The following is a 26725-nucleotide window of genomic DNA, read 5'->3' as shown; positions in this document are numbered from 1 at the left end:
GGGGGAGTCTGAAAGAGCCAGGCAGCGGGTAGACCCTCAGAGAAAGGGGCACAGGAAAGGGGAACAGTGGTCCTGTGCCCTCAAAGTTGTTGGGAGAATTGGCCTAACTGAAAGGGAGACTAGTTCATGAGACAACAATTAAACTCAGTGCCAAGTTCTAAACACTAGGTGAGGTATGTTCCCGAGAGGCCCCAGCTAGTGAGTGATGTGGCCAGATTCTTTGCAGGTGGATTTAAAGACATAAAAGGCAAGAAGAGCACTGGAAGATGTTAGTGAACTGTCCCCAAGATAGAAAAGGGGAAGGATCATCCTTCCATGGATGATGGCGGTGGTTGACCTTAGTTCTAATAATCATGTTGACCAGAGGAGTGTCCTTCCCTGCCACCCACCCATAGCCCACCTGAAACCACTCCTGTGTTCCCATGAATCCACCCGTTGTGTTTAGTTAAAAAGGGCATCAGAATTTGCAGCCTCCAGCCTGCTCTCTTAATCAAACTGTCATCATGAGTAATAATTACACCTTGGGAAACAGCAGAGTGACTCAAAAAACAGTCCCCTCCCCCACAGCCACGTCTTTGCACAGCTCATAGCTTTGTGCAGAATGTTGAGAACCCCAGAGGGTGATGCCAGTAGCTCATGAAGTCTGTCAGCTTGCTTAACACCTCAGTGACCATTCAGACTCCACTGTCTGATGTGCAGGAGTAGAAAGTGTCTTTAATGGCTAAATAGCTAATTAGGCCTGGGCTATTCATCAAGCCCTGGGAATTGACAGTGCGGTGGGCGGCAAAACACAAATACTGTTGGAGACATGACACTGGTCAGTGAGACAGCACACACACACAGAGCTGTGGGTGCTGTCCCTCAGAAATTGGCCTTTTCCCTCAGGTGCTTCTCCACCGCTCAGATGAACCCTGAGTGTAAAAGAATGATAAGGAGAGACGATATTTATTTAATTCCTACTGTGTGCCTGTGGAGAAGTAGAATGATAAGGAGAGCCAATACTTATTCAATTCCTACTGTGTGCCTGTGGAAGGACTGAATTTTTTTTTAAGTTTATTATTTTTATTTTGAGAGAGAGAGCAGGGGAGGGGCAGAGAGAGAGAGAGAATCTCAAGCAGGCTCCATGCTGCCAGTGCAGGCCCAATGCAGAGCTCGAATCCACGAACCCATGAGATCATGACCAGAGCCAAAATCAAGAGTCAGATGTTTAACAGACTGAGCCACCCAGGCACCCTGAAGGACTGAAATTTTATGTACAGTTGAGGCCAAAGAGATGTTAAAATATTGAAATAGGCCATGCGGGCTGATAAAGGCCTGTTACCCCAGTGCCCCCCATCCCCCTACAGTCTGCTTCCTCTCTCACCTGTCCCATAGATGAGGAAGACATAGCTAAGTGACTTGCCTAATGTCAAACAGCAAGTCCAGGAGCTGGAGCTGGAACCTTGGCTGACTGACTCCAAGCTTTTGCACTTGACCACCCCACTACCAGCCATGTTCGCATTGTAGAGGCCATTGCCACTAGTCTTGCTCCTCCCCCTTTACCCTAGAACTGACCCAGAGCCTAAGAGAAACACTCAGTCACTGAGCCAGCAAGGACTTCTCTTAATTATCACCCTTGCAGCCCCGAATATGCCAGCAGTTGGCCATCTCCCGCCACCCATGTGTGACCGCCTGAAAGCCCCATTCCTCTGCGAGGCCAAGGCCACATGGCCACTCCTGGGCAGGGGGAAATTTATGGGCTGGGAGACCTACCACTTGGGGTCTACCCCAGGGTATGCTCCCTTATTTCCCTTCCCTCACCACCAACTGTGCTTGTCTTAGCCATATTCGGGGCACACGGAGCTATTGCCATCAGAATGGAGGGCTACTTGCTAAGAGCCATACTTTTCCCAGGGTTCTCTGGGAACAATGGGAAATGGGTGTAAGCTGCAGTAAGTAGATTCTGGCTGACCTGAGTAGGGGTTTCTGTCCATGGGGTATATGGGGTACAGGGACAGCTGTATGTAAGTGCTCAGTCCCTGAAGTTCTTCTGTAAGTTGGGCACTGCTGAGTCTAGGATAAATTAGATCTTTCCTGGATAGAGTTATGGGAAGAATAATGTCCTCTAAAAGACCTGCTTGGAAGGGGGAAAATTGCCGGGGGGGGGGAAGAGGGAGGCAAACCATGAGAGACTCTTGAATGCTGAGAACAAACTGAGGACTGATGGGTGTGGGAAGGAGGGGAAGGGGGGTTATGGGCATGGAGAAGGGCACCTGTGGGGATGAGCACTGGGTGTTATATGGAAACCAACTTGACAATAAACTATTAAAAAATAGTAAAAAACCTGCTTGGTCCCAAAACCGTACCCACACCAACTGTCACTAGATATGAAGTGTTGTTTCCTTTGAAACAATCATATGTTTCCCCACGCCGCTGCCAGAGTTCTACAGTCAAATTTATAGAATGGTAGTAGGCCCAGTGATTCGGGAGTCTTTTTCTGCAGGACTTATCATAACCTTGACAGTGCAAATTTGCATGACAAATCTGTGAGATCCAGCTCATTTGAACATTTCACCAATGGAACACCCAAAGCTAGCTCATGGCATAGAGTTTTTCTGAACACTGTCTGGCAAATGCTGCTTTAAAGAGCTGGGGACAAAAGGCCTATCACTGGGCACAGAGATGGGGAGACTTAGCCATTGGAAAGAGGGACCATTTTTAACTCAGCAGTTCCCACAATGGGAACACAATTTCCATTTCCTCTTTCTCTTAACAATTCTTAACTCCCTCTAGGTTCCCTTTTAGGAGGCCCCTAGTTTGCTCTCACAAATGCTCCTATTAAAGTCCAAACATGGTTCACAAGGTGCCCTTATTTCATCTACCCCTGAATCTATTTTTCTAATAAGGTACTCGTAAAAATGGAAATAAGGGCAGCCAAATTCTACAGTGCATTTGTTTGTGTCAGGCACTGTGCTATGTGTTTTATGTGGATTCTCTCTTTTAATTCATTCACATTTCCCTTCAGTTAAGGGAACTGAAGCCGCTGCCTCTCCCCCACCCACTGTCCTCCAGGAGGAGAGCCAGGGTCTCCCCTAGTAGTAGGTCATACTTGAAGGGAATGGCAAAGCTGGAAAACAACAACAACAACAACAACAACAATTCAGGCACTCCCTCTCTTCCGAGAAGTGAACCCACTCTCTCAGTAGAAGCAGGACCCCTACCACATTACTTCCCCTGGGACCTCAGAGTGCTTGGTAAATATAAACAGAAACAAATGAGCTCCAAGCACGTTGTGGCTACTACTTGGGTCATCCCCATGGAGGTCTTACAAAAATTATTATCTGCCACATTTTACTTAGCATTCACCAGGCAACTCTATGCATTATCACTCATCCTCCCAACAACCCGGGCAAATAAGTATTCTTGTATTCTTTCAGAAAAGAGATTCTGGGGCTCTAAGGAGTTAAGTGGTCTATGTGGAGCCTCACTGTGGACAAGTGGCCAAGCTTGGATTTGAATCTAGGTCCGTCAGGCTCCAAAGCCCAATTTCTTTCTGAAGCATCATTGTCCTTCAGCTGTATAAACGCATGAACCAAGGACATATTATATATATATTTTTTAAGAAATAAAATAGTCAGGGGCATCTGGGTGGCTCAGTTGGTTAAGCGTCTAACTCCCAAGCCAGGCTCAGGTCATGATCTTATGGTTCAAGCCCCATGTCGGGTTCTGAGCTGACAGTGTGGAACCTGCTTGGGATTCTCTTTCTCCCTCTCTGTCCCCCTGCTCCCCTCCCAAATAAATAAACATTTTATAGAAGAGAAGAAGAAATAACACAGTCAGTCAGTGAAGGAGTCCCAAACTAGAATTCAGGAGGATGGGTTACAAGATAAATATGCCCTGAAACTGTTCTCCTGGTACCTGGGCGCTGCCTATCCCCAGTACGGTAGCATCTTCAGCCTGCTTGTAGAGGAGTGTTGCCAGATAATACCAGACACCCAGGTAAACTTGAATTTCAGATAAACAATAAATAATGTCTTAGTATAAATATGTCCCAATATTGCATGGGATATACTTACACTTGAAAAATATTCACTGCTTCTCTGAAATTCAAATCTGAATATCTTGTGTTTTTATTTGCTAAATCTGGCAACCCCACCCTAGAGTCAGAGGCATGCAGGGAAGTCTCCTGCCTGGCTCTAGGTCCCAAGTGTTGCTCCAACACGAGTTGCCATGGCAGCCTGAGCAGGCCCTTTGGAGCTATCTCTACTTACCTCTCCAGCTTCACCTCACCCCTGCATTCTGCATGCTCAGAACACATTGCACTACTTTCAGTTTCCTGAATGTGTCATGCTGCTTCCGGCCTCAGGCCTTAGCACTAAATGTGCTCTGTGCCTGTCTTCTTCCCTCTCTCCTGGCTAATTCCTAGTGATCCTTAGCATCTCCTCCTAGAGAGTCACTTCTGCCAGGAAGCCTTCCCTGACTCCCTGATCCCTGCCCCTTCCCATTGCAGCAGGCTCCAAGGAGCAAGGGCCAGTCACATGTCTCCCCACACCCAGCACCAGCATGTGGCCTCAGTTGGGAAGTCAGCAGATTAATGAATGAATAAATAAATGAATGTTCAGGCAGAGCTGCATCTCTTGAATGTGACTGCTTCTTCGTTCCCTTCCATCTTTACTCACTTTTTTATCTCTGCCTTCTCTCCCTCCCTCAGAGTTGTGAAAGGCTGGGGCTTAGCTCCCCAGCAGCATTTCCTGGTCTGGACTCAGGTGAGGAGAGCGCAGCCTGCTCATGCCTCTTACCTGATCATGCCCTACCAAGTACCAAGTACCCCTGTGGGCTTGGGTCTAGCTACAAGTCAGCAGAAACTTCCTTCTCCTGGCACATGCTCCCCTCCTCCCCCGCCATGTCCAAACTCTGCTCCCCTTCTCCTCCTGGCCCCTTTAAAGGAGTCTAATTGGGTTGAGCCCCAAGTCTGGGGTGTGGGGAGATGCCAGTGTCAGATGGCTCAGGGTTAGGGCAGGTGGTGGGGCTCGGTGGGCTCAGAACATCACCCATATGTTCCTTTTTCACCCACCCAAGGCTTTGCCCACGCACAGCCTGACAGCAGGAGAAGGCAGCACAGAACTTAACCCTTTCACAGCCTTTAGAAGGTAGTTTCACAAAGAACCAGTGTGCAGGGAGTGTTAACTTTAGTACACACACACACACCCTGGAGTTCTGCCTCTATTCCCCTCTCAGAGCCCTTCCTGCTTGCTTCCAGTTCAGGGCTTGATTTAGCAGATGCCCTCTGGGGGGGGGGGGGGCAGGAAGTCCAAGCCAGAGCAGTGGGGCGAGCATGGAATAGGACCACGGTAGGGGTGCTGAAGGGCATGGGGAGAGGGGAGGGCCCAGGGAGTGGCTCTGAGGGAGCACCTGTGGCCAGTTTTGAAAGCCCTGGTCTGTTGCTCTCTGATCTGACCTTTAGAGGCAGGTGGCTCTTTGGTGCCTTCACATCATTCCCGCCCCCCCCCTCCCCTACAGGAATCCTTGAAGAGGACAAAGAGGGAGAAGCACCCTTCTGTCTCAGATTAACTCCAAAAATAGAACCCCGCTCCCCTTGGGGAAGGCTAGTGAGCCCCGGCTTGCAGTGCACCAGCAGCTCCGACTCCTGAGTTCCTTTCCCAGGAACTCTCAGGCCGGTCCAGCTACCCCCAGTCTCGGAATCACCCCCTTTCACCACCTGCCCTCCCCAACTCTCTGTCCAGCCTCCAACTTATGGCTGGGCGCTCAGCCCGGATCTCGGGAGTGGACTCACACCGAGAGAAGCGCCGACTCCGACGGCTCCTCAGCGCCCGCCAGGTGAGGCGCGGGTTGCTCGGCGGCAGGTATAGGTGGGTCCGGGGGCTGTGGTAGGTATGGGATCCGCAGCGACGGCTCTGGAGGCCTCCGCTCTGAGTAACAGGGCTGACAGGTTTGTGTTTTCCCCTCTCCTCCTCCTTGTTAACCACACCCCTGCTGCTCTCCTCCTCACTTCCTTAAAGGGTGGGGTGTGTTGTCTGCGGTGCTGAGTGTGTGCCTGCTCCAGCCTCTTACCATAAACCCTGAAGTAGATGCCGCCACCAATTCCCTAAGCTGCAAGTGCCCACCTGAGCAGCCCTCTCCCAGCCCCAGAAAGGGTCTTTTCCACTCTTGTGTGTCCTGTGAGCAGCTCACCCCTCTGAATTTCTACCACCCTTCCCTCCTCCTACTCCACAGACCGACTTTTGGAGGCCACACTTAGAGCTGGTTTCCTCTCTAGCCTTCAGGTATGTTTCCGAGTGGGAGACTGTTACCTGCCTCCCATAATCTCAGCATCTGTGCCCCTCCAGGTCTCCCCTCTTCTCATCCCCCACCCTGCCTTCATCCTAAAGTGGCCCCAGCCCCCCCGTTTAGTAGTTTATTGTCAAGTTGGTTTCCATATAACACCCAGTGCTCATACCCACAAGTGCCCTTCTCCATGCCCATAACCCCCCTACCCTCCTCCCCACCCCCATCAGTCCTCAGCTTGTTCTCAGCATTCAAGAATCTCTCATAGTTCCAGCCCCTTGATAGGACACCGGAGATCAGGTGAATATTGCCAGGGGCTTTGGCAGAACTGATCCAATTGCCTGTATCTGTGAGACGGCAGGACCAGAGGGCAGCACAAAAATTGTCAAAGAAGGTGGACAGCCCTCAGCTGGCCCCATCTCCATATCAGCTGCCTTGGCTGCCCAAACAAAGAGGCTGGTTCACCTCTTTACTCAGGCAGGGCAGTGAAATTCAAGGCAGTGACTCAAGGCCATTTAGAAATTCTTTTTCCCCTATTGCTAGAAAGATTCCAGACTTTCCCTAGAGTAGGAGGAGGTGAATTGGACTTAACATAAGGTCGCAAAGCTGGGGTGTCCTCAATGTCCCCCACAACCCCAAAGTTCCTCTTCAGAGCCCCTGCCCCAAACTTCTTCATTCTGTGTCCCATGAAGGATTGGGATCTCCCACAGTTCTAGAAGATACTATTAACAGGATGGTCTCTGAAGATGGCTCCCCAGACTCGGCAGCTATAGGTGACAGCTCAGCATATGTGATGGCCCCCCTGATACTCCTTCACCCATGCCCCCAATTCAGTGGATCAGCCACCCCATGAGAACAATAGGAAAAGCTAGCATTTGGTAAGTTTCAACACCAACCACTGTTTCTAAGAAAGCATTCAGTTTACATGATTTCATTTAATTTCCCCCATTTTCTGAAAAGAAAACCAAGGTTTAGATATCTTAACTTGTCCAAGGCCACAAAGCCAGAATGTCAATGCCTCTCAAAGTGTGATCAGCAGTCTCACTGTAGCTTTTAAAATGCAGGGTGCCTGGGTGCCTCAGTCGGTTAAGCATCCATCTGACTTTAGCTCAGGTTATGATCTCATGGTTTGTGGGTTTGAGCTCTGTGTCATTCTCTGTGCTGACAGTTCAGAGCCTGGAGCCTGATTCAGATTCTGTGTGTGTGTCTCTCTTTCCCTCTCCCCTGCTCATGCTCTGTTTATCTCAAAAATAAATAAACATTAAAAAAAATTTTAATAATAACATGCAGATAAACTTGATGCCACATAAGGTTTACGGACAATCAGAATCTCTGAGCCCTGGGCCCACCTGCCCAACAGGCCAACTTACAACCCATCGGATGGGAGCTCTTGGCCACAAAAGCTAGAGCTGTTCATCCCACTCACCCATTCCTCCTGTTCCCAGCACCAGGTAGTGCTGGCTACCTGTAAAGCAGTCAGAAGTAGGTGTCAGTGTGTCAGAGGGCTTCGGAAAATGGGGGACCCTTCTGTATTCTTGTGCATGGGAATGAAGAGATGAATGTTGAGTGATGTGAAGGTTAGATACTTGCATTAGCAGTGAGGGTCTGTATTGGGCTGGAGACAGTGGAACAAAACTAAACAGGTTTAAGAAAAGGTGAGTTTGTGTATGCTGCCTCCATGTGGCCAAATCCATAAACTACAATCTGGCTGGGCCCTAATTTGAGAAATTTTCAGATATTCCAAATTTTCTGAGGGTGTTGAATTCTTCAGAGATTTTTTTTAAAGCTCTGAAACCTAGCTCCTAGCACAGTAGAATCATAGGTTTTATTTATTAAGGAGACCGTGGGAAACTCCCTGGGTTGGATGCACTGCCTGTGTTGTATGCAGTATTAGTAAAAACAAAACAAAAACAAAAACAAAGAACCTATCAGAAATGCTTCCCAGAGCCTAGAATGATGTGTAAATGCTCTTTAAAAATTCTCCTTATATATCATTGTGTGTTTGATCATTTGTTTAAGATGTAGCTAGTTAAGCAGGTTTACCTGCTCATAGGAAAGATCCAGTCAAGAAGAAAGATACGACCTTGGGCAAGTGAATCCATCTCTCTGAGCTTGTATTTCCTAATCTAGGAGAGTACAGGAATAAGTACTATCTTTTCTACCTCTCTCACAGGGTATTGTAATGCCTCACTGAATTGATAGGTATGAAAATATACATACTAGGGTGTTAAAATGCTATTGTGCTACAACATACTATGATTTTATTTTTAGAAATAACAGGAATTAGGGGCTCCTGCCTGGCTCAGTCAGTAGAGCATGTGACTCTTGATCTCAGGGTTGTAAGTTTAAGCTCCATTTTGGGTGTGGTGGTGCTTACTTAAAAAAAAAAATAAAGAATAGGAATTAAATAGGGTAGGTTTAGTGAGGAGAGATTACATATGTATCTGAACAGATACAATCTGTGAAGTAGTCACTGTGTGACTAGAACTTTCATCCATCATCTAACTGCTCTGCTCTTCACAATTCATTGAGGTAAATAATAGCATTCTTATTTGGTAGAAAGGAAAAGGAGGAAAAGGTAAATAATTTTTCCACAGCTACCCAGGTGGGGAAACCCATCAATGGCATGTATTGCCAAGTAATTGGGGTCTCTCCATTATGGATAATGGAATAAAATCAATAATGTAAATTTATTATCAGAATAAATTTCATGTTAAAAGAGTAGTATGGTTATAAGATCTCTGAACAACAACAACAAAATGACCAAAGGAAAAAACTCATGGGCACAGGGATTAAATAACTGAAATCTTTCATCATCAAAGGATATCTACCTCCAATGAAACCAGGTACCACTGGGTTTGCTAAATGGACCAGAGTTGATACCAAAACAAACAATGAAAAAAAAACAAACTTCAAAACCATTCCCTAGACTTCAAAAGACCTTTTATTCCATCATAAAGACACTGCTGGTTGGTTTTCCTCTTTTCTTCCCTTATAATTGATTTTTAGTTATTCATAAGCTGCCCAAAAATAAAGACTACATTTCTCAGTCTCCTTTGCAGTTATGGATATGTGATTAAGTTCTGGGCCATGGTTGGTGAGTAGAAGTTACATGTGCAGCTTCAGGATCATGCATTTTAAGGGAATGGGCACAGCCTTCACTACTTCCTTTTCCACTTGCACCTAATGATGGAAATTGGAGCAGCCATCTTGGTCTGCGGTGTTGAGAAATGAAGGCTGGGTCCTAATGCCATCAAGCGACAGTGGAAGCCCTAGACATGGTCTGGGCCTACTTGATTTTTTTTTTTTAGTTTATTTATTTATTTATTTTGAGAGAGAGAGAGTGAGAGAGAGCACTCACACAGACAGGGGAGGAGCAGAGAGGGAGGAGAGAGAGAAAATCCCAAGCTGACTTTGTGCTATTAGTGTGGAGCTCTATGTAGGGCTTGAACTCATGAACCAAACAATGAGATCATGACTGGAGCCAAAACCAAGAGTTGGATGCCTAACCATCTGAGCCATATAAGCGCCCCTGGGCCTACTTGACCTTTTACATGAGAGGGGAAAGAAACACTTAAATTGTTCAGGTTACTGCATTGGGGGCTTTTCTGTCATCATAGCTTAAAATGCATCCTAATTAAGGGGTGCCTGGGTGGCTCAGTTGGTTAAACATCCGACTTCAGTTCAGGTCATGATCTCATGGTTCATGGATTTGAGTCTTGCATCAGGCTCTGTGCTGAANAGAAATAAATAAAACATTAAAAAAATAAATAAATAAAAATAAATAAATAAATAAATAAACATTAAAAATTGCATCCTAACTCATACACTATCATCCAGCCTATTTTGTTTTGTATACAAAATCAATTTCCTCATCTATAAAATGGGAATAATTTACTTGACCCAGTTGTCTAAGGACTAGAAATAATACATGTAAATTTCCCTGCTAGTGCTATGGCTAATAACTGGCAATAAATGGAAGGTATTATGTCCTGTTGTGACTTTTAAAAAATGTGTTCCTGAAATAAAAATAATAGTTGCTTTAAAATACTCCACCATACCCATCCCCCCAAATGGGAGGGGAGAAGCCAGACAAAAATAGCAAATTTGGTAACTGGCGTAAACTGAATGATAGGTATGTGGGGGTTAATTATACTGTTCTCGCTAATATTGTGTTTGAAAATATTTATAGTGAAAAAGTTAAAATAAATAAAATCTTCCTATAGAGAAATAAATGGATTCCTGGACATAATCCAAAGTGAATCTCTTTGGGAAAAATAAAACCATATTAAATCCTTGAGAAATTAGTTTGGGTACCCAAGGGAGAGGGCAGTTGGAGAAGTCAAAAAAATGTTTTCATTTTCCCATTAAGGGCAAAAGGCAGAGCCTCAGGGCCATGGAGGCCAGGCAGTTTCCACAACCTTGGCACTACTGTCTGGCACTTGCATGGCCCCCAAGGCAGCTGTAAGGCAGTGGGCTCCAGAGTGCCCCTGGAGGGTCGCCATGTGGAGTGGAGCCTTCCCTCCTGCCCTGCCCACTTCAAGTCAGCTCCATGACTTCTGTGGCTTTGGCCTTCTTGCCCCTCAATCCTTTTCTCCCACCTGTGAGGGAGCTCACCAGGACCCTACCACCTATGGATAAGCTCTGAAGCAAAGGTGTCACTGTATGAACCTCATCTTGCCATTACTGAGCAGGCTCCATGCTATCTATCAGTGCAAAGCCTGATGCGGAGCTTTAATTCACGAAGAGTGAGATCATGACCTGAGCTGAAATCAAGAGTTGAATGCTTAACCGACTGAGCCAATCTAGGCACTCCAAACAGATTCTTAACTATAGAGAACAAACTGGGGGGTTACTGGAGGAATAATGGGGGGGATGGGCTAGATGTGATGGGTATTAAGGAGGACACTTGTGATGAGCACTGGGTGTTATATGTAAGTGATGAATTACTAAATTCTACTCTTGAAACTAATATTGCCTTGTGTGTTAACTAACTGGAATTTAAATAGAAACTTGAAACAAAAAAAAAAGTTGAGGCTTAGAAGATCATACATGATAAATGATATGGGGGGGAACATATGGATCAAATAAAAGAAGTCTGCAACCAAATCTGACCCAGAGACGGGCAATTTCTTACCCTAGGTGTATCCCTAACTACTTACAGTACTACTACTTCTTATGGAAGTTCTCCCTGCATTATTCAAGCCAAATCAGAGCCCCTACCTTCCTTTTTTCCCATGGTTCAGGCTTCAGAGAAGGCCTAATCCATCACTGTGTCCCACATCAAACATCAGACAATAGTGATTTCCTCAGTAATTCTATTGAATAAGCTCACCTATGTCTGCATGTCTGGTTGCTTATGTCTGAAAATGGTTCTTGTAATTATCAGCTTTACAACTGCTACATTTAGCAGCCATCCTATATATTATCCTTGTAATATTCTGTGAAATGAAATCTGCTTTTCAGATATTAACAGAGCCCCCCCCTCCCCAGCTTTCTTTGCCTCCTGTAATTATGGTACACCTTTTTCTATCCTCTTCAGTTCTTTGTATGCATATATTTAAAGTGGGTTCCTTTTAGGCAGCATATAGTTGGGTCTTGCCTTTAAAGAAAAAAATCTAATCTTGTTAATCTAACCTTGGCCTTTTATTTGCAATATCACCTTCTAGCCTACGGATTTAAAAAGAAAAAAAAAATGAATGCACTCATCTTTCTGCACCTAGGGTTTTTTTCCTCTAACACAACACTTAAAAGATAGTTGTCATTCCTTACATAAATTTTCATGGTTGTAGCAAGGGCTTGGGATGTGGCAGTGCCCAGCGAGAATGTCTGGTGTATGAGATGGGGCACGTCAGAGACAACCAGAACTGCCAGTGAACTTTTGCATTAGTTTAGTAGGTATAACAGAGGACCTGAACTTCAAGGTCCTCTGAAGAAGTTCCTTTCTACTGAAAGAAGAAACAGAAGCTGGTGACAGATTGGTTATAGTCACCAAGATTTCTCTTTTCTGGTCTCTGGGTAAGTATTAGTCACCCTTTTTACTGAAATTATGCAAAGGATAACAAAGTTCAGAGTGTCTGCGCTGCTGAGAACTTAGGGGCATTTTGTTCAACCTTTCCTTTTACAGTCCAGGAAAAGGAAGTGAAATAATATGTCTTGGGTCATGCCTCTGGCTAGTAGTGGGGGTTGGAATAGAACCAAATCCTTTATGGATTTCCAGAAAGCCTGGAGAACCTTATTGGTGAATGATAACTTTTGAATTCTGCTTGTGGAAAATAAGATATATTCAATTTCTACTTTTCACCTGTTTTGGTTTGTGATCCAAACCACTCAGAGAGTCGGAGAAAAACAATAATGACACAACAAACAGGGAAAACCCTAAGAACAGAATGAAACGCACAGACAGCAAAACACAGAGATTGACAGAGCAACTGGGACAAACAGATAAGAGAACACAGTGACAGAAAATGAAAGTAGAAAACAAGATTTTCAGGGAGTTACCTGGAGGGTAGGGTTATTAGCACCATCTTGTGGTCTCTTCAGAGACTGCCTCTAAGGTTAATTTTTGAATCTGTAACTGAACTCCAGATCTGACTATGTGGGTGAGTAGGTCTGGAACAGAGGGCCTCAAGCTTTAGTGTGCCTGAGAATTAACTGGAGAGCATGTGAAAATGCAAATTCCTGGGACTTTCTCTCAGAGAGGCAAGTAGACCAAAGTGGGCCAAGGATCTATGCTTTTAGAAAGCCTCCAAGTAGTCCAGGACCTGGAACCATGTATAAGAAACACTGCAGGGGGCGCCTGGTGGCTCAGTCAGTTAGGCATTCGACTTCAGCTGAGGTCATGACTTGCAATTTGTGAGTTTAAGCTCCGCCTTGGGCTCTGTGCTGACATCTCAGAGCCTGGAGCCTGCTTCAGATTGTGTCTCCCCTCTCTCTGACCCTCCCCCACTCATTCTCTCTCTCTCGCTCTCTCGCTCTCAAAAATAAACATTTAAAAAAATTGTCCATATAGGGGTGCCTGGGTGGCTCAGTCGGTTGAGCATACAACCTCAGCCCAGGTCATGATCTTGCAGTTTGTGAGTTCAAGCCCCATATCGGGCTCTGTGCTGACAGCTCAGAGCCTGGAGCCTGCTTCAGATTCTGTCTCCCTCTCTCTCTGCCCCTCCCCTGCTCATACTCTGTCTCTCTCTGTCTCTCAAAATTAATGTTTAAAAAAAATTTTTTTTAAAAAAAGAAAAACTGCAGAAGGCAGCAATTAGTGGTATTCATCCCCTTGGCATCGTGGGGAAGTGGAGGTTCTAAAAGCTTGGAAGACAATTGTCAAGAAATAAAAAAGGACTGAGATTTTAGCCTCCTTGCAAATTAACAGGTTAGCCTGTCACAGCATCAAGAATGCTGGTAGATGAGACTCGTGGATCAGAGACAAAGAGCTGTGCATTACTAACACTGGTAACAGTAGTCTGAGAATTAGCCTTTTGACCACTTTTCTGAGCCTCAATTACCAGACACCTAGGTGATGAGGGCCATGGTAGGCTGCATTATAGGAGAGGCACTAGAAGCTCAAGGAAACTGAGTCTCTCATGGAGATTAGGTCTGCTAGATCTTTGCGTGGAAGGGGACATTATCTGTCTTCCAAGGCTATTCAACCACAGAAGCATGCCTGAAAAGATTTTCCAAAAAAAGGCAGAAATATGACACACGTGGAGAACTGTCTTCCAACACAAACTGGGAAAAGGGAAGCATGTCAGGGAAAAGGAATCCTACATCTGAAGGCTGTAAAGTAATCAAACTGAGGCAAGAATGGGCAGTTGGAGAGATTCAGCCTGGATTCTAATTCCCATAGCTAACTTTGCAGAAATCCTTAAATGTCTCTGGTTTAACGGGGGCCTGCCTAATGTAATGAGCACTTTCCAGATTCATTTCACTTTAATCCTCATCTCATGCAGAGAAGAGCTGCAAATGGTGATCATTTTACTCATGAGAAAACAGATTCTGAAAGACTGTGACATACCCACTTATGCAACCACGAGACCGGAAAACTGTCTTTTTAGAGGTCTTCCCACTACCTCCCTTCTCTCACCTGTTTCCGTCTTAACCCGGGGGCCAGGAATAAGACTGGTCAAAATAAGTAAACAACGAAAGCAAAAGTAGGAAACAGATGTCTAAGGCTCAGCTACTATTTCAGAACCAGGAAGTGGAGAGCTCGCTCTTCTCCAACCTCGCCGACCTGAGGTTTCCAGAGATTCGGTGAGGAAGGATCTTAAACTTCATTTCCCATTTCAAATCGTTAATAGGTTTCCAATGAAACGGGAGCCCTAAAGCACAACTGGGGAGCTTTTCCCTGAACCTGGCTAGACTACCCAGAGGATAGGCGGGGGCTGACGAGGACCGCAAAGTACACGGATCCGCCCCGTTGTTTCGGGGTTTCCTGAGCCAACCGGAATTAGGGCGGAACCTCCCAAGCGCGTCCCGCGCGATTGGTCAGCGCCTCTGTCGCTCAGCACGCCGAACGGAAGGAGTCGGGAGCCGCCCAGCGTGGGTCCTGAATCCTAAAAGTGGCTGGGAGGGGTGGGAGCCGAAGTTACGCGCTGGGGAGCCGGTGGCCATAGCTATGGAGCTGGGCCCCGCCGCGTCCCCCGGGCCTTCCCGCTCCTTCAAGGAGGAGCTGCTCTGTGCCGTCTGCTACGATCCCTTCCGCGACGCCGTGACTCTGCGCTGCGGCCACAACTTCTGCCGCGGGTGCGTGACCCGCTGTTGGGAGGTGCAGGTGATGCCCACCTGCCCAGTGTGCAAGGACCGCGCGGCCCTCGCCGACCTGCGCACTAACCACACCCTCAACAACTTGGTAGAGAAGCTGCTGCGAGAGGAGGCCGAGGGCGCGCGCTGGGCGGGCCACCGCTCCCCGCGCCTCTGCCGCCTGCACCGCGGCCAGTTCAGCCTCTTCTGCCTCGACGATAAGGAGCTGCTGTGCTGCTCGTGCCAGGCCGACCCTCGGCACCAGGGGCACCGCATACAACCAGTGAAAGACACCGCCCACGACTTTCGGGTAAGAGCCGCAGCGTGAGGGAGGTGGCCGAGCGCGCACGTGGCGGCAGCGTCCGGACAGGACCTCTGCACCCTGGACCCCGCGGCTCCCGTCAGAGCTGTGTGCCCAGACCCGCCCCTCGTCCTGCGGCCGGGACCTCCAGCTCTCAGACTCCGCTCACCTACAGAGGGACCGGGCCAGGGGACTTGCGAAGGGATAAGAGGGAATGTAAACAGGAAGTGTGGGTACTGGGATTAAACGATGTTCTCAGGACCGCCCCACCCACTTCTGAAGGGCCGAGGCCCTGCCCCAGTTACCCCAGCCGGGTGTGGCCTGGGCCACAGGTGTGGGTAACGCCTGAGAATTTTGGAGGTTGGGTCACTCAGGTTAGAGGTGCGGGAGCCCGGGACCTGGCCAGGGATAAGGTCTCCCAAAGTGGGTCACGTACTTCCCCGAGCTGGCCCTACGTATCATGAAGGAGTGCAGAGGCCCTAGCCAACTGTTTTTTTCTGGATCACTCTCCGCACCCCGGTGCCTAGAGTTCTAGTGGCTGTAAATCGAGCAATTTACAGGGCAAAAGTAACCTGGAGAATACTTTGGTATAGGAAGGAAGAATGATCAGAAAGTAAGGATTAAACAACTCAGGAGTTTTCACAGTTATTGACCTTTAGCCCATAGTTTTTCCATTGTGATCCAGAGCACCCATATATATGTGTCAATTGAAACAAAAGTTTTGTGAAAATGTCCCTGGTACTCTGGCATTCTCTGTTATTTTATTTGTACTTATTGATTTATTTTAAAAATTGCACACGGTGTGAAACAGTAATTTATTTCCTTAGCTATTAACACATAGATCAGACCCACACGTTAGCTGGTAGGAAGCTGAGTGGATTGAAAAGGAGTAGCCCTGCAAGGACCTCTAATGACCTCCTCTAATAATGGAGACCTCTGGCCTCCAGACCCGGTTTTCTTTTTAATGCCTTTTTTTTTTTTTAAATTTTTTATTTCTAGGAGAGAGAGACAGCGTGAGCAGGGAAGGGTCAGAGAGAGAGGGAGTCACAGACTGAAACAGGCTCCAGGCTCCGAGCTGGCAGTCAGCACAGAGCCCGACGCGGGGCTCGAACCCACGAACCGCGAGATCATGACCTAAGCGAAAGTCGGACGCTTAACCGACTAAGCCACCCAGGCGCCCCTTAATGCCTTTCTTTTTTTCCCCTTTATTTTTTTAAGTGTATTTACTTTGAGAGAGAGAGAGAGAATATGTGCACGAGGGAGGAAGGGGCAGAGAGAGAAAGAGAATCCCAAGCAGGCTCCACACTGTCAGCACAGAGCCCAGTGCGGGGCTTGGACTCACCAACTAAGAGATCATAACCAGAGCCCAAATCAAGAGTCCACGATGGAGCCACCACGGCGCCTCTAATGCCTTTCTTAAGAAATATCCAGAGTTGGTTAGAGTTACATACACATTTGGCAGAGTTCAAGTCAAGAACAATGTTATCAAAACACATGTTTGAAGAGTACAGTATCTTGGAGAGGGTTAACCTTATAATGCCTGTTGCCTTATTTGTTTAGTAGTGGTTCACAACAGTGCTTTTTCCCATACTCGCAGGAGTGCCAGGTTCTGATCTGGGACAACTAAAGTAAATGCTGGGCATTCTGGGGGCTGGGGTTGAGGTGGGGGAGCACCATGAATCAAGTCATGGCTAATCACCATGGGACTGGCACAGGTACAAAGCAGGAAGATGGGCAGGGGTCAAGGCCAAGAGTACTAAGGCAGAAACCCTAGGTCTGGGCTAAGCCAGTGTTCAAGATTAGTGAGTCAGGTGCTGGGAAGCACATATGGTCTGATGACAACTTCCTGTTCATGCAACAGATGCCTTGTCCTGCTAGGTCCCAGGGCTACTGCAAGACATGAGATCACCGACATTTCATACCTTCAGGGAGTTTCATGCAGAGACCTGAGTGATGAGGAAGTGTTAGCCAGGTGAAGGGGGTCAGGGAGGGTATTTCAGGCAGAGGCAGCAGCCTACATACCAGTCCAGAAGCTGGGAGACCTAACTCTGTAGGCACTAAGAGGATTTCAGAGTAGTTAGAGGCGAATGGAGAGGCAGAAGAAGCCTTGAGGCCTTGAGGCTTGGCCTTTATTCTAAAGACCTTAGGGAGCAGTAGGAGGGTTTTAAGCAGAGCGATGACGCTGTCAGACTGATTGGCACTGAGGGGGATGTTACAAAGACACAGGGAGTCCAGTCCTGAAAGATCTAAGGAGACCACAGCCAAGTGTGCTCAGCCTGACGCAGGGTGGGACTCAGTCGTGTTAGGCAGCTGTGTCGCAAGAACCTGTTGTGTCACATTCGGGACCTGTTTGGGGTGATGAGGCCACAGAGGTAACACCGAGCCCTCACCCCCCGGAGCTCGCACTTTAGTAAGGGAGTCAGACAGTAAATGGTGCTGGGTGACCAAGCAGGAGCAGCATGGGAAGCCTGAAGAGGTGAGGACAGGTGGAGGGGACCTCCACTATGTGCCATGGGCAGCCCTGGAAGCTTCTAGATAGGGCCTTTGTGGTGAGCTGTGTGCTTTAGAACGATCACTTTGGCAACCATCTGAGGAATTCAGCAAAAGTAATCAAACCAGCTGAAGCTTTTTGAGCGCATACTATGTGCCTGGTACGCTTGAGTGTTTACCTGTCAGCCAATTTAACCCTCACCAAAACCCCATGAGGTTGCATATTGGCTTCCTATCGCTGTTGTGATAAGTTGCCACAAACGTGGCAGTTTAACATAGCACAGAAGTATTTTCTTTTAGTTCTGGGGGTCAGAAGTCCTGAAGTCAAGGTGTTGGCAGCGCTATATGGCTTTTGGAGGCCGGGGGAGAATTTATTTCCTCACCCTCTCCAGCTTTCAGAGGCCCCTTTCTCCATCTGTAAAGGATGTCTTTCCACCTTCTGCTTCCTTTGTCTTGTTCCCTTCCCTGATTGACTCCCCTAACTTCCTCTTATAGGGACCCTTTGATGACCTCGGGCCCACCTGCACCATTCAGGATAATCCTCCATCTTAAAATCCATAATTTCATCCTACTTTTTTGTCCTATAAATAATACATCCACAGGTTCTAAGTTTTAGGATGTTGACATCTTTATTCCACTTGCTACAGGTAGGTACTGTTCTCCCCATTTTACAGACAGTGACACTGAGTCTCAGGTGAAGCACCTTGTCCAAAGTCACAGGGAAAATACTGTATACATTTCACCTGGGCCCTTGTTCAGCCCCCAGCCTGGGCAGTAAGAAACTTCTCTGGTCCCCAGGGAAGACTTTCCAGGCTGGTTCTCTGCTCTGGGAGCTGTGAGGGCAGCTGATTATGTGTAGGGATTTAAGAGGCTTGATGGGTAAGAACCGCCATCAGTGGGTGCCTACTGTGTGCCAGGCACACTATGTCCAGAAGAGGACAGAGCAGTCCTATCCCTTGGCTTCCTGGAGTCAGACATAATTGAATAATAATCACACCAACTAGGGGCACCTGGGTAGCTCAGTCGGTTGAGCATCTGACTTTTGATTTCAGGTCAGTCATCATCTCACTGTCTGTGAGCTCGAGCCCTGCATCAGGCTCTGTGCTGTCGGCATGGAGACTGCTTAGGATTCTTTCTCTCCCTCTCTCCCTGCCCCTCCTCTGCTCACTTTCTCTCTCTGAAAAGAAAGAAGTAAACTTAAAAACATATGTGTATAATCACCCTCATAGTTTCAGACTGACATTCCTGTGAAGAACAGTACAGGATGTGACCCACTGTAACAAGGCAGCCTGCTTTTGCCTCGTGGTGCATGGAAAGCAGTGTTTGGGGAAGTGATTTCAGAGAGAAGGAGTTAGTGAAGTGAGGGGCACCAGCAGCGGTTGTGAGGCAGAGGGCAGGGTGTGCAGTAACCCAGAGACGTCTGGATGGGGAACAAGGGCATCCAGTCCAGGACAGATCGCAAGGGGCATGGAGGGCAGGTAAGGATCTGAGATTTTGTCCTAAGTACGGGGGGGCATGAAGGAAGGGACATGACATAAGTTTTCATTTCTTTTTTTGTTTTGTTTTAATGTTTATTTAGTAAAGAGAGAGAGACAAAGCGTGAGCAGGGCAGGGGCAGAGAGAGAGGGAGACACAGAATCTGAAGCAGGCTCCAAGCTGTCAGCACAGAGCCTGATACCAGGCTCATACTCACAAACAACGAGTTCATGAACTGAGCTGAAGCGGATGCTTAACTGATAGGATCACCCAGGTGCCCCCAAAATGACATAGTGTTTAAACCAGAGCCCTAAAGTACATGTTGGAGCTTAGAAGGATATCCTCTGGCACATTTCTCAAACTTGAACAATGAACCCATTCTTTTCTTTTAAAAAAAATTTTTTTTATGTTTATTTATTTTTAAGAGAGAGAGAGAGAACATGAGTCGGGGAGGGGCAGAGAGAGAGGGAGACACAGAATCCAAGGCAGGCTCCAGCCTCCTAGCTGTCAGCAGCACAGAGCCTGATGCAGGGCTCGAACTCACAAACCACGAGTTCATGACCTGAGCTGAAGTTGGACGTTTAACCATTTGAGCCCCCTGGGGCTCATATACCCCTTCTTCTTAAAGGAAAAACTATTCTAATATACCCCTTCTTCTTAAAGGAAAAACTATTCTAATATAGTGAATTAAAATATATTCCTCATGTACAAAAAACTAAGCTAGTGTAAATTCCTCTTGCTTATTCCACACACAGGCTGTAAAACAAACACAAAATTTACAGATTCAGCAAAGACAAAACTAAAATCAATTCAATTCTAGTTAAAATATTCATTACAAGCCTGTATTTTGCTGGAACTCAAGCGCTCCTCCCATCAGTGGCTCTGAGGCTTGTCAGGCAATACTTGTGATAGCCCTTTACCCTCTCCTAGGTGATTATTTGATTTGCCAGCCTCAGTTTCCCTCTTTGAAGAACCAAAACTTGGCTGTGACACAATTGGCCTTCATTTAGATCTAGCATATCCTTTACCTGTTAAGTGTGTTTCTCTTCTTATTAGGCCAAGACAACGAAAGTAGTACAGCCCTGCGTCGAGGGAGTTGTTAGCACATACAGATGCAGGCACTGAAGCTGTAGGAACTGAAAGTGTGTGTTGGTGTTGTTTATAGGGGGACTCAGAAAGGGTTTACCTTAGTTTGTTGTGTGGTTTTTCTTCCCCTTAGGTTATTGAATGAAAACACTAACTGAAAACTGTCGTGGAAGACTTGCAGCTCCCCAAATATACAGACCCAGAGCCACAGGGCACTGTGAGGAGACTATTCCATTTTACTAGTGAGAAAACAGAGACTTGGAGAACTACAGCACCTCATGACACTCGCAGGGAATGACCAGGGTCCAGGCAGGACTAGAACTCAGATCTCCTGAGTCCGAGCATCCAGCGTTTGCTCTGCCTTGAAGAGCCCCCACCACGTCCCAGGTTTCGAACTGCTTTGTCCAGATCACTGTCTTATGCATCCCATGGGACTGACTTGAGTGCCATTATCTGGCCTCCAGCTTCTTCCTGCACCAGCCCCAGTCTGTTCCTTCTGGGCTTACCTTCTTACAGTTAGTCTGGCTCAATCTTACCCTGGAATGTTCCATGTTTTTCTTAAATTTCTCCCCTCCTTACAATTTCCCCCCCTTTTCCTAACTACACACCTCCGTCTGGATCCCCACCATTATGGGCTCAGCCCTGCCAGATCCAAATTTCATGGGGGACATTGATTGCCTGCTTGGTAAGGCATGTGCCTGAGGGCAGGGCTGGGGTCTCTCTGAACACTGCTCACTGAGGCTCCTGAGTTACTGGACCCCAGCACGAGGCACCATGGTGGACACCTGCTTCATAAACAGGTCTACACGCCAAGGGGAAAGGAAAAATGGGAGACTGGGTTGGAGTTGGATAGAAAAGGGATCTGGACAAGACCAAGTTGTCTTGGATGCATTTATCCTACCCATTTAAGAAGCCTAGGAAATACCCAGAAAGAGAGTTGAATCACCTGGCACTAAGTGGCACTTAGTAATGAGAGCTAACATATGCCTGGTGCATGCTTTTAAGCACTTTCTGTGGATTGACTAGGGGGAACCTCACAGCAGTCCAGTGAGTGAGGCAGTCTCATTCCTCTCACCCACATGAGAAAACCTTGGTGCAGGAAGAGGAAATGAATGCTACTAAATGGGGGAGCTGGGATTTGAACTTGTGTGGCCCAGTGCCAGAGCTCTTAGCTGCTGTGTCAGTCTGCCTGAAAACAAATGTTTGAAATAGGGAAAATGACACAAACCAGAGGCAGATAGATGCTAGCAAACTCTGGTAATGATCTAGGTAAGCATGGACAGGAAACTGTTCTTCATTTTTACAGTGAAGTTTCAGAGACATGCCTTCATTTCTTAACTTAAAAAAATGTTTGTTTGTTTTTTTTTTGAGAGAGAGGGGAGGGGCAGAGAGAAAGGGAAAGAGAGAATCCTAAGCAGGCTCCACACCCAGCACTGGGCCCAACATTGAGCTCATCTCATGACCACAGGATCATGACCTTGAGCCAAAATCAAGAGTTGAATGTTTAACAGACTGAGCCGCCCAGGCACCCGTCTAACGTATAACAGCCAGTGAGAGAGAGAGAACTCTTGCCAAAGTTCTCACCAGTGATTGGTGACAGAGACAAGGGTACAAATCAGGTCTCCTGATTTTCAGTCCAGGAAGGCAGTGCGACGTAGTGGAAAGACCATGGACATTGGATGCTCTCATTGACTGGGCAGGTAGGTAGTTATGCATCTGCTTTGTGCCGAGACCTGGGGATATCTGTGGACAAGACCGTTTCTACCCTTGCTGGGCAAGCTTCCATTTCTTCTGCAAAGGTTCATTGAGCACCATGTGTGGGGTGAGAGAACCTGGTCTTTCCTGGAAGCCTGCAGCCTTTCCAGGAAAGTGAGGTGATTATTCAGGGTAATAAGTGGGACCATAGGGTTGTACCTGGGAGCTGGGAGAGCCCACAGGATGTACCTGAACTCTACTGGGGAGATGAAGGTGGCTCCCTGAGGAAGTGAAGGGAGCCTGAGCTGAGTTTTCAAGGCCATGTTGGGAGAGTTGGGTGTTGCAGGCAGGAATTGGTCAGAAGCAGCAGCATCCATAGGGCCTCAGGACAGAAAATCTGGCTTGGGGCAGACAGCCCTGGCTGCAGACGGGACTCTAGTATTTGGATAAGTACTTGAGGGGTGCAGGGACAATGTTGGGAAATAATATTCTTTCTCTTACCTACATCCTTCCCATTTTCTGTTATACCACATAGTACCTGTGTTAATGGATATTTTGGGTAAAATAACTTTGTAAAATCCATATGGTATTAAATACATTATTGAAATTTGCTGCTTAAAGAATCAACTTGTAATTTTTAAAATCAATGATGTAGACTTTATAATCCCATTCTGAATCATTTAATGTAAATAAAAACATCCTGTTCTGCATGTTGATAACTAATTAATCCTGAGTGTTGTAATTTGAAACTAAAATCAGAACTCATTTGCTCTTTTGGGCTAGGGGGTCTGATTGATGTTCCACATGTGTCATGGGCCATTTAGTTCCATCCAGGGCAGTGATGACCTGTATTAGTCCTGACCAGGCTTCACACCAGAGCCCCCACTAGTGAGCCAGCAGCTTCTGCTCATCCATGACACTCCTTGGGCTCTATGCAGGTCCCTGAATGGTGGGTCCAGTTGGATACAAGTATGTTGGTGTAGTGTTAAAATCAGAATATCTAAGACAAATGTGAAAAGTGTATTTTTAGATTCATTTGAATTCACACTTTTTATATGCAGTATTTCCTCGATGAACCACAAAATGCACGGAAAGGGAAAAAGTGGAATAAAACATGCATAGTAAATCCCAAAATAGAGGAAGAAAAGGAAATACTGAAGAGGTAGGACAAATAGGTGATAGGTTCGGATGCCAACATCCTGGGTTATGTTAAATATTCCAGTTAAATGACAAAAGTTGTCAGAGGAGAAAACAATGCTCAGTTTTGTGCCACTTCAGTAGGATTATGACAACAGGTGGAAAAAAATACATTTGATAAAGTTCAATATACTTCTGTGCTTAAAAAAATTAGCAAACTAAGAATAGAAGGAACTTCATTAATCTGATGAAGTGAATCTCTTGAAAATTAGAGCCGATACCATATTTAATGGCGAAACAGTGAAAGTTTTCTCATTATGGCCAATTCTATTCAATTTTGTATTGCAGATTATAGCTAATAAAGTCAGGAATCATAAATAAAGGTATAAGGTTAGGAAAGAGGGAAACTACACTGGCATGATCTGTAGATAATATTGCATGTATCTGTATAGAAATTTCTGTTGCATACAAAATAAAAAGATGCTATGGAAAATTATGAATATAAATGAGTTTAGACAGAATGCTGGTTGCAAAAACATTAAAATACTTCTGTGTATCAGTAGCAAATATAAAATAAAAAATAGTATGAAAAATTTAGTTTATAACAATAAAGGTAACAAAGTGCAGATCTCTGGCAAGGAAAAACAATTTCATTGAGAGACATCAAAGACTAAGTGGCAAAATATACCATATTCACAGATTAGAAGACTCAGGATTTAAAGATGTCAGTTATCTCCAAACTGAACTGTAGAGTCAGTAGTATCCTAATCAACATCCCAACATTATTGTATTGTGGAATTTGACAAGTTAATTCTAACATTTGTATGAAAACTTTAAGGGACAAGGATTGCCAAAATATTCTTAGGAGATATTTTATTAGCTCTAAGTTTATTTTACAGCTATAGAAGTAAGGCTGTGTGATATTGTCAGAGGACAGACAGGTGGGCCAGGGGAACAGACTAGAGAACTGGAAATAGATCTGTGTCTCATGTATGGTAGAGGTGGCCTGGGTATCAGTGGGGCAGACTAGTACTCTTAAATAATGGTTCTGAGGTAGCGACCTCTCAGGTCATACTATTATACTATTCACAGGATAAACTCCAGGTATCCACACAACCTAAATGAGAAAGGAAAGCTATAATGCTTAAAAATAATAATAGTATAGGAGATTAACTTTGTGCCCCAGGGTATGAAGGTATTTTTAAAACAAAGGAACACTAATTCTAAAGGCTAAGACCAATAAATTTGACCATATTGAAATTAAGAAATATAAGTGATACAATAGAAGATACTTATTATCCATCTAACACATAAAAGACATTGCACATTTATAATAAATTCCTGCAAACCAGTAGGAAAATGGCAGGAAATTCCATTAAAAAATGGTCAAAAGACTGGAACATGTATTAAAAAATAAATATCCAATGGTTAATAAACATTTTTCATTAACATTGCTTGTGTGGTATTAACTAGTACAACTGCTTTGGAAAAAAGTTAAGCTTTTTCTTCTAAACTTGAGGATACACACACTTGTGCCCCAGTGATTCTCCCTCCAGGAATATTTTGCACAGAGACAAGTGTACATGTATATATGATGTATGCAGGAAGGTGCATGCCATTTGTATAACTTGGAGAATGTAAATGATCCAACTGTTCATGAACATGGAACGGCTATATTCATACAATGGAATACAATGAATGAGCAAGCTTACATACGATAACGGATTTGAATCTTGTAAACCTTCCATTAAGGTTAAGGAAACAAAACACACAAGAATGCACAGAGAATGGTTCCATTAATATAAAGTCAAAACTGGGAAAACTAAAGTATATTGTTTAGATTAGGAATTCATACGTGGGTGATAGAACTATGAAGAGAAGCAGGGAATACATGCAAATAAGGACCCTTGCTTCCTCTGATTGCAAGAAGGGGATACAATTGAGAAGGGACACATCCTGGGCGTGGTTACAGAGGTGTTCACTTTATAACCTTCGGTCTGTCCTTAACCACATGTATGTGTATTTAAGGCACATTTATGTTTCATGCCAAAGCAAATGAATTGTCAACAACAGAGATTGAAAGGTAAAAAACCACTTCTAAACCTGAGAGAAATTGAAAGGTAAAAAACCACTCCTAAACCTGGGAGAAATTGCAAGGATTTCCTTTCATTGTGGAAGGAAAGCTCTTGGTAGGTGACAAGAAAAAGCTAATAGTTTCAGTGTTTTCTTTTTAGAGATTTTTAAATTTTTGAGGTAGAATTTATATACAATAAGATGCATAGATCTTGAATGTTGAATCTTAGGAGTTCTGACTTGCCACCCTGAGCAAACTAGAACATTTCCATCACCCTGGAGAGCTTTCTTCTTCCCAATCAGAGGCAACCATTTTCTGATTTCGGTCACCTTATTAGTGGTGCCCGTTCTTGAGCTTCACATAAGTGGAATGATACCGTATATATATGCTTCTGTGTCTTTCGATACTTATATATGTGTGTGTATAAATATGTGTATATATACATATGTATGTGTTAACTTACCTGTGTTACATGTGTCAAAACTTTGTTCCTTTTTTATTGCTAAGTATTTTTCCATTATATGAAGATCCCATAACTTATCCATCTCTTGTTGGATGGACATTTGGTTTGTTCCCAGTGTGGGGATATCCATTAGTTTTTAAAATGTGTTGTTTAGTTTGACATTTATGGGAGGAAAAATTCATTAGCATGTTAGGTTATTGAAGGAATTGGGCGAAGTATTGACAGAATTAAAACTTTTATTCTCTAGGACTAAAGAAAACTGACAACAAACTTGGGAATAGAGTAACACTTTCAAAAACAAAAAAGGCAGAGAGGCAAACATAGTAATGGCTCTCTTCATCAACTAGGGTGTGTAGTGTGGCCAAGAACATGGCCTTTATCGTTGGGCAGTTCTGAATACAAATCCTGGCTCTACTAAATAATGCCCTACTGTGTAATTTTGACAACTGACTCAACTCCTCTGGGCCTTACTTCTCCTCTGTATAAGTGGAGTGTAGTGCCTGCCTCACAGGAATGTAAGAATTAAGTAGTTTGATATTTATAAAGTGCTTAACTTAATGCATGATTGACAGTACATGTCAGTAGTAACTCTTGCTACTAATAGAGTCATTGGTGGATCTCATCAACTCACACCTCAGAGAAGAGTCCTTTTGGGATTGGTCTTTGCTGAATTACACCAGAATACTCATGGTGATTGAAGAGTTTGGGAAAGGACAAGGGACTCTTGCGCCCACCTCCCTTCCTTGCCCCCCCTCCGCCATCTTTTTCAGCCCGTAATTCATAACTCGAAGGCAGAGGGCTAGGCTGCATTGTTTTGGGGCCAGCACACCCCTGGGTAACATGTGTGGGTAGTTCCTTCACTCCTATCATCCATGCTTATTCGGCAAATCACAGAACTGTTTTGGGCTTATTTACATGACTTTGAGACAAGACCTCTTGTCCCACAAAATAAAACATTAGGATATTTCACTGGTCTTGTGGAATGTTCATACTGATTTTATTT

The 26725-nt window shown here is 45.4% G+C and overlaps 2 protein-coding genes across 5 annotated transcripts in view; one reads left to right on the top strand and one right to left on the bottom strand.

Moving 5' to 3' along the window:
• PTK2B (protein tyrosine kinase 2 beta) overlaps positions 1 to 5958 on the bottom strand; it is a 128344-nt gene extending 122386 nt beyond the window's left edge. For both annotated transcript variants that reach the window (XM_077767516.1, XM_077767517.1), the window contains exon 1: positions 5774 to 5958. The gene's annotated coding sequence lies outside the window, so the exon portion shown is untranslated. The remainder of the gene's footprint in view (positions 1 to 5773) is intronic.
• An 8818-nt stretch (positions 5959 to 14776) lies between these two features.
• Positions 14777 to 26725, top strand: part of TRIM35 (tripartite motif containing 35) — a 29383-nt gene continuing 17434 nt past the window's right edge. For all 3 annotated transcript variants that reach the window (XM_077767519.1, XM_077767520.1, XM_077767518.1), the window contains exon 1: positions 14777 to 15310. In XM_077767519.1, coding sequence (XP_077623645.1) covers positions 14876 to 15310 — 435 coding nt within the window. In that variant the 5' untranslated portion in view covers positions 14777 to 14875. The remainder of the gene's footprint in view (positions 15311 to 26725) is intronic.

The sequence above is a fragment of the Crocuta crocuta genome, unplaced genomic scaffold (assembly GCF_008692635.1).
Source record: "Crocuta crocuta isolate KB4526 unplaced genomic scaffold, BGI_CrCroc_1.0 scaffold987, whole genome shotgun sequence".
In the NCBI taxonomy this organism is placed as follows: Eukaryota; Metazoa; Chordata; class Mammalia; order Carnivora; family Hyaenidae; genus Crocuta; species Crocuta crocuta.
The sequence above is the reverse complement of the archived record's forward strand: the minus strand, read 5'-3'. Positions and strand labels throughout refer to the sequence as shown.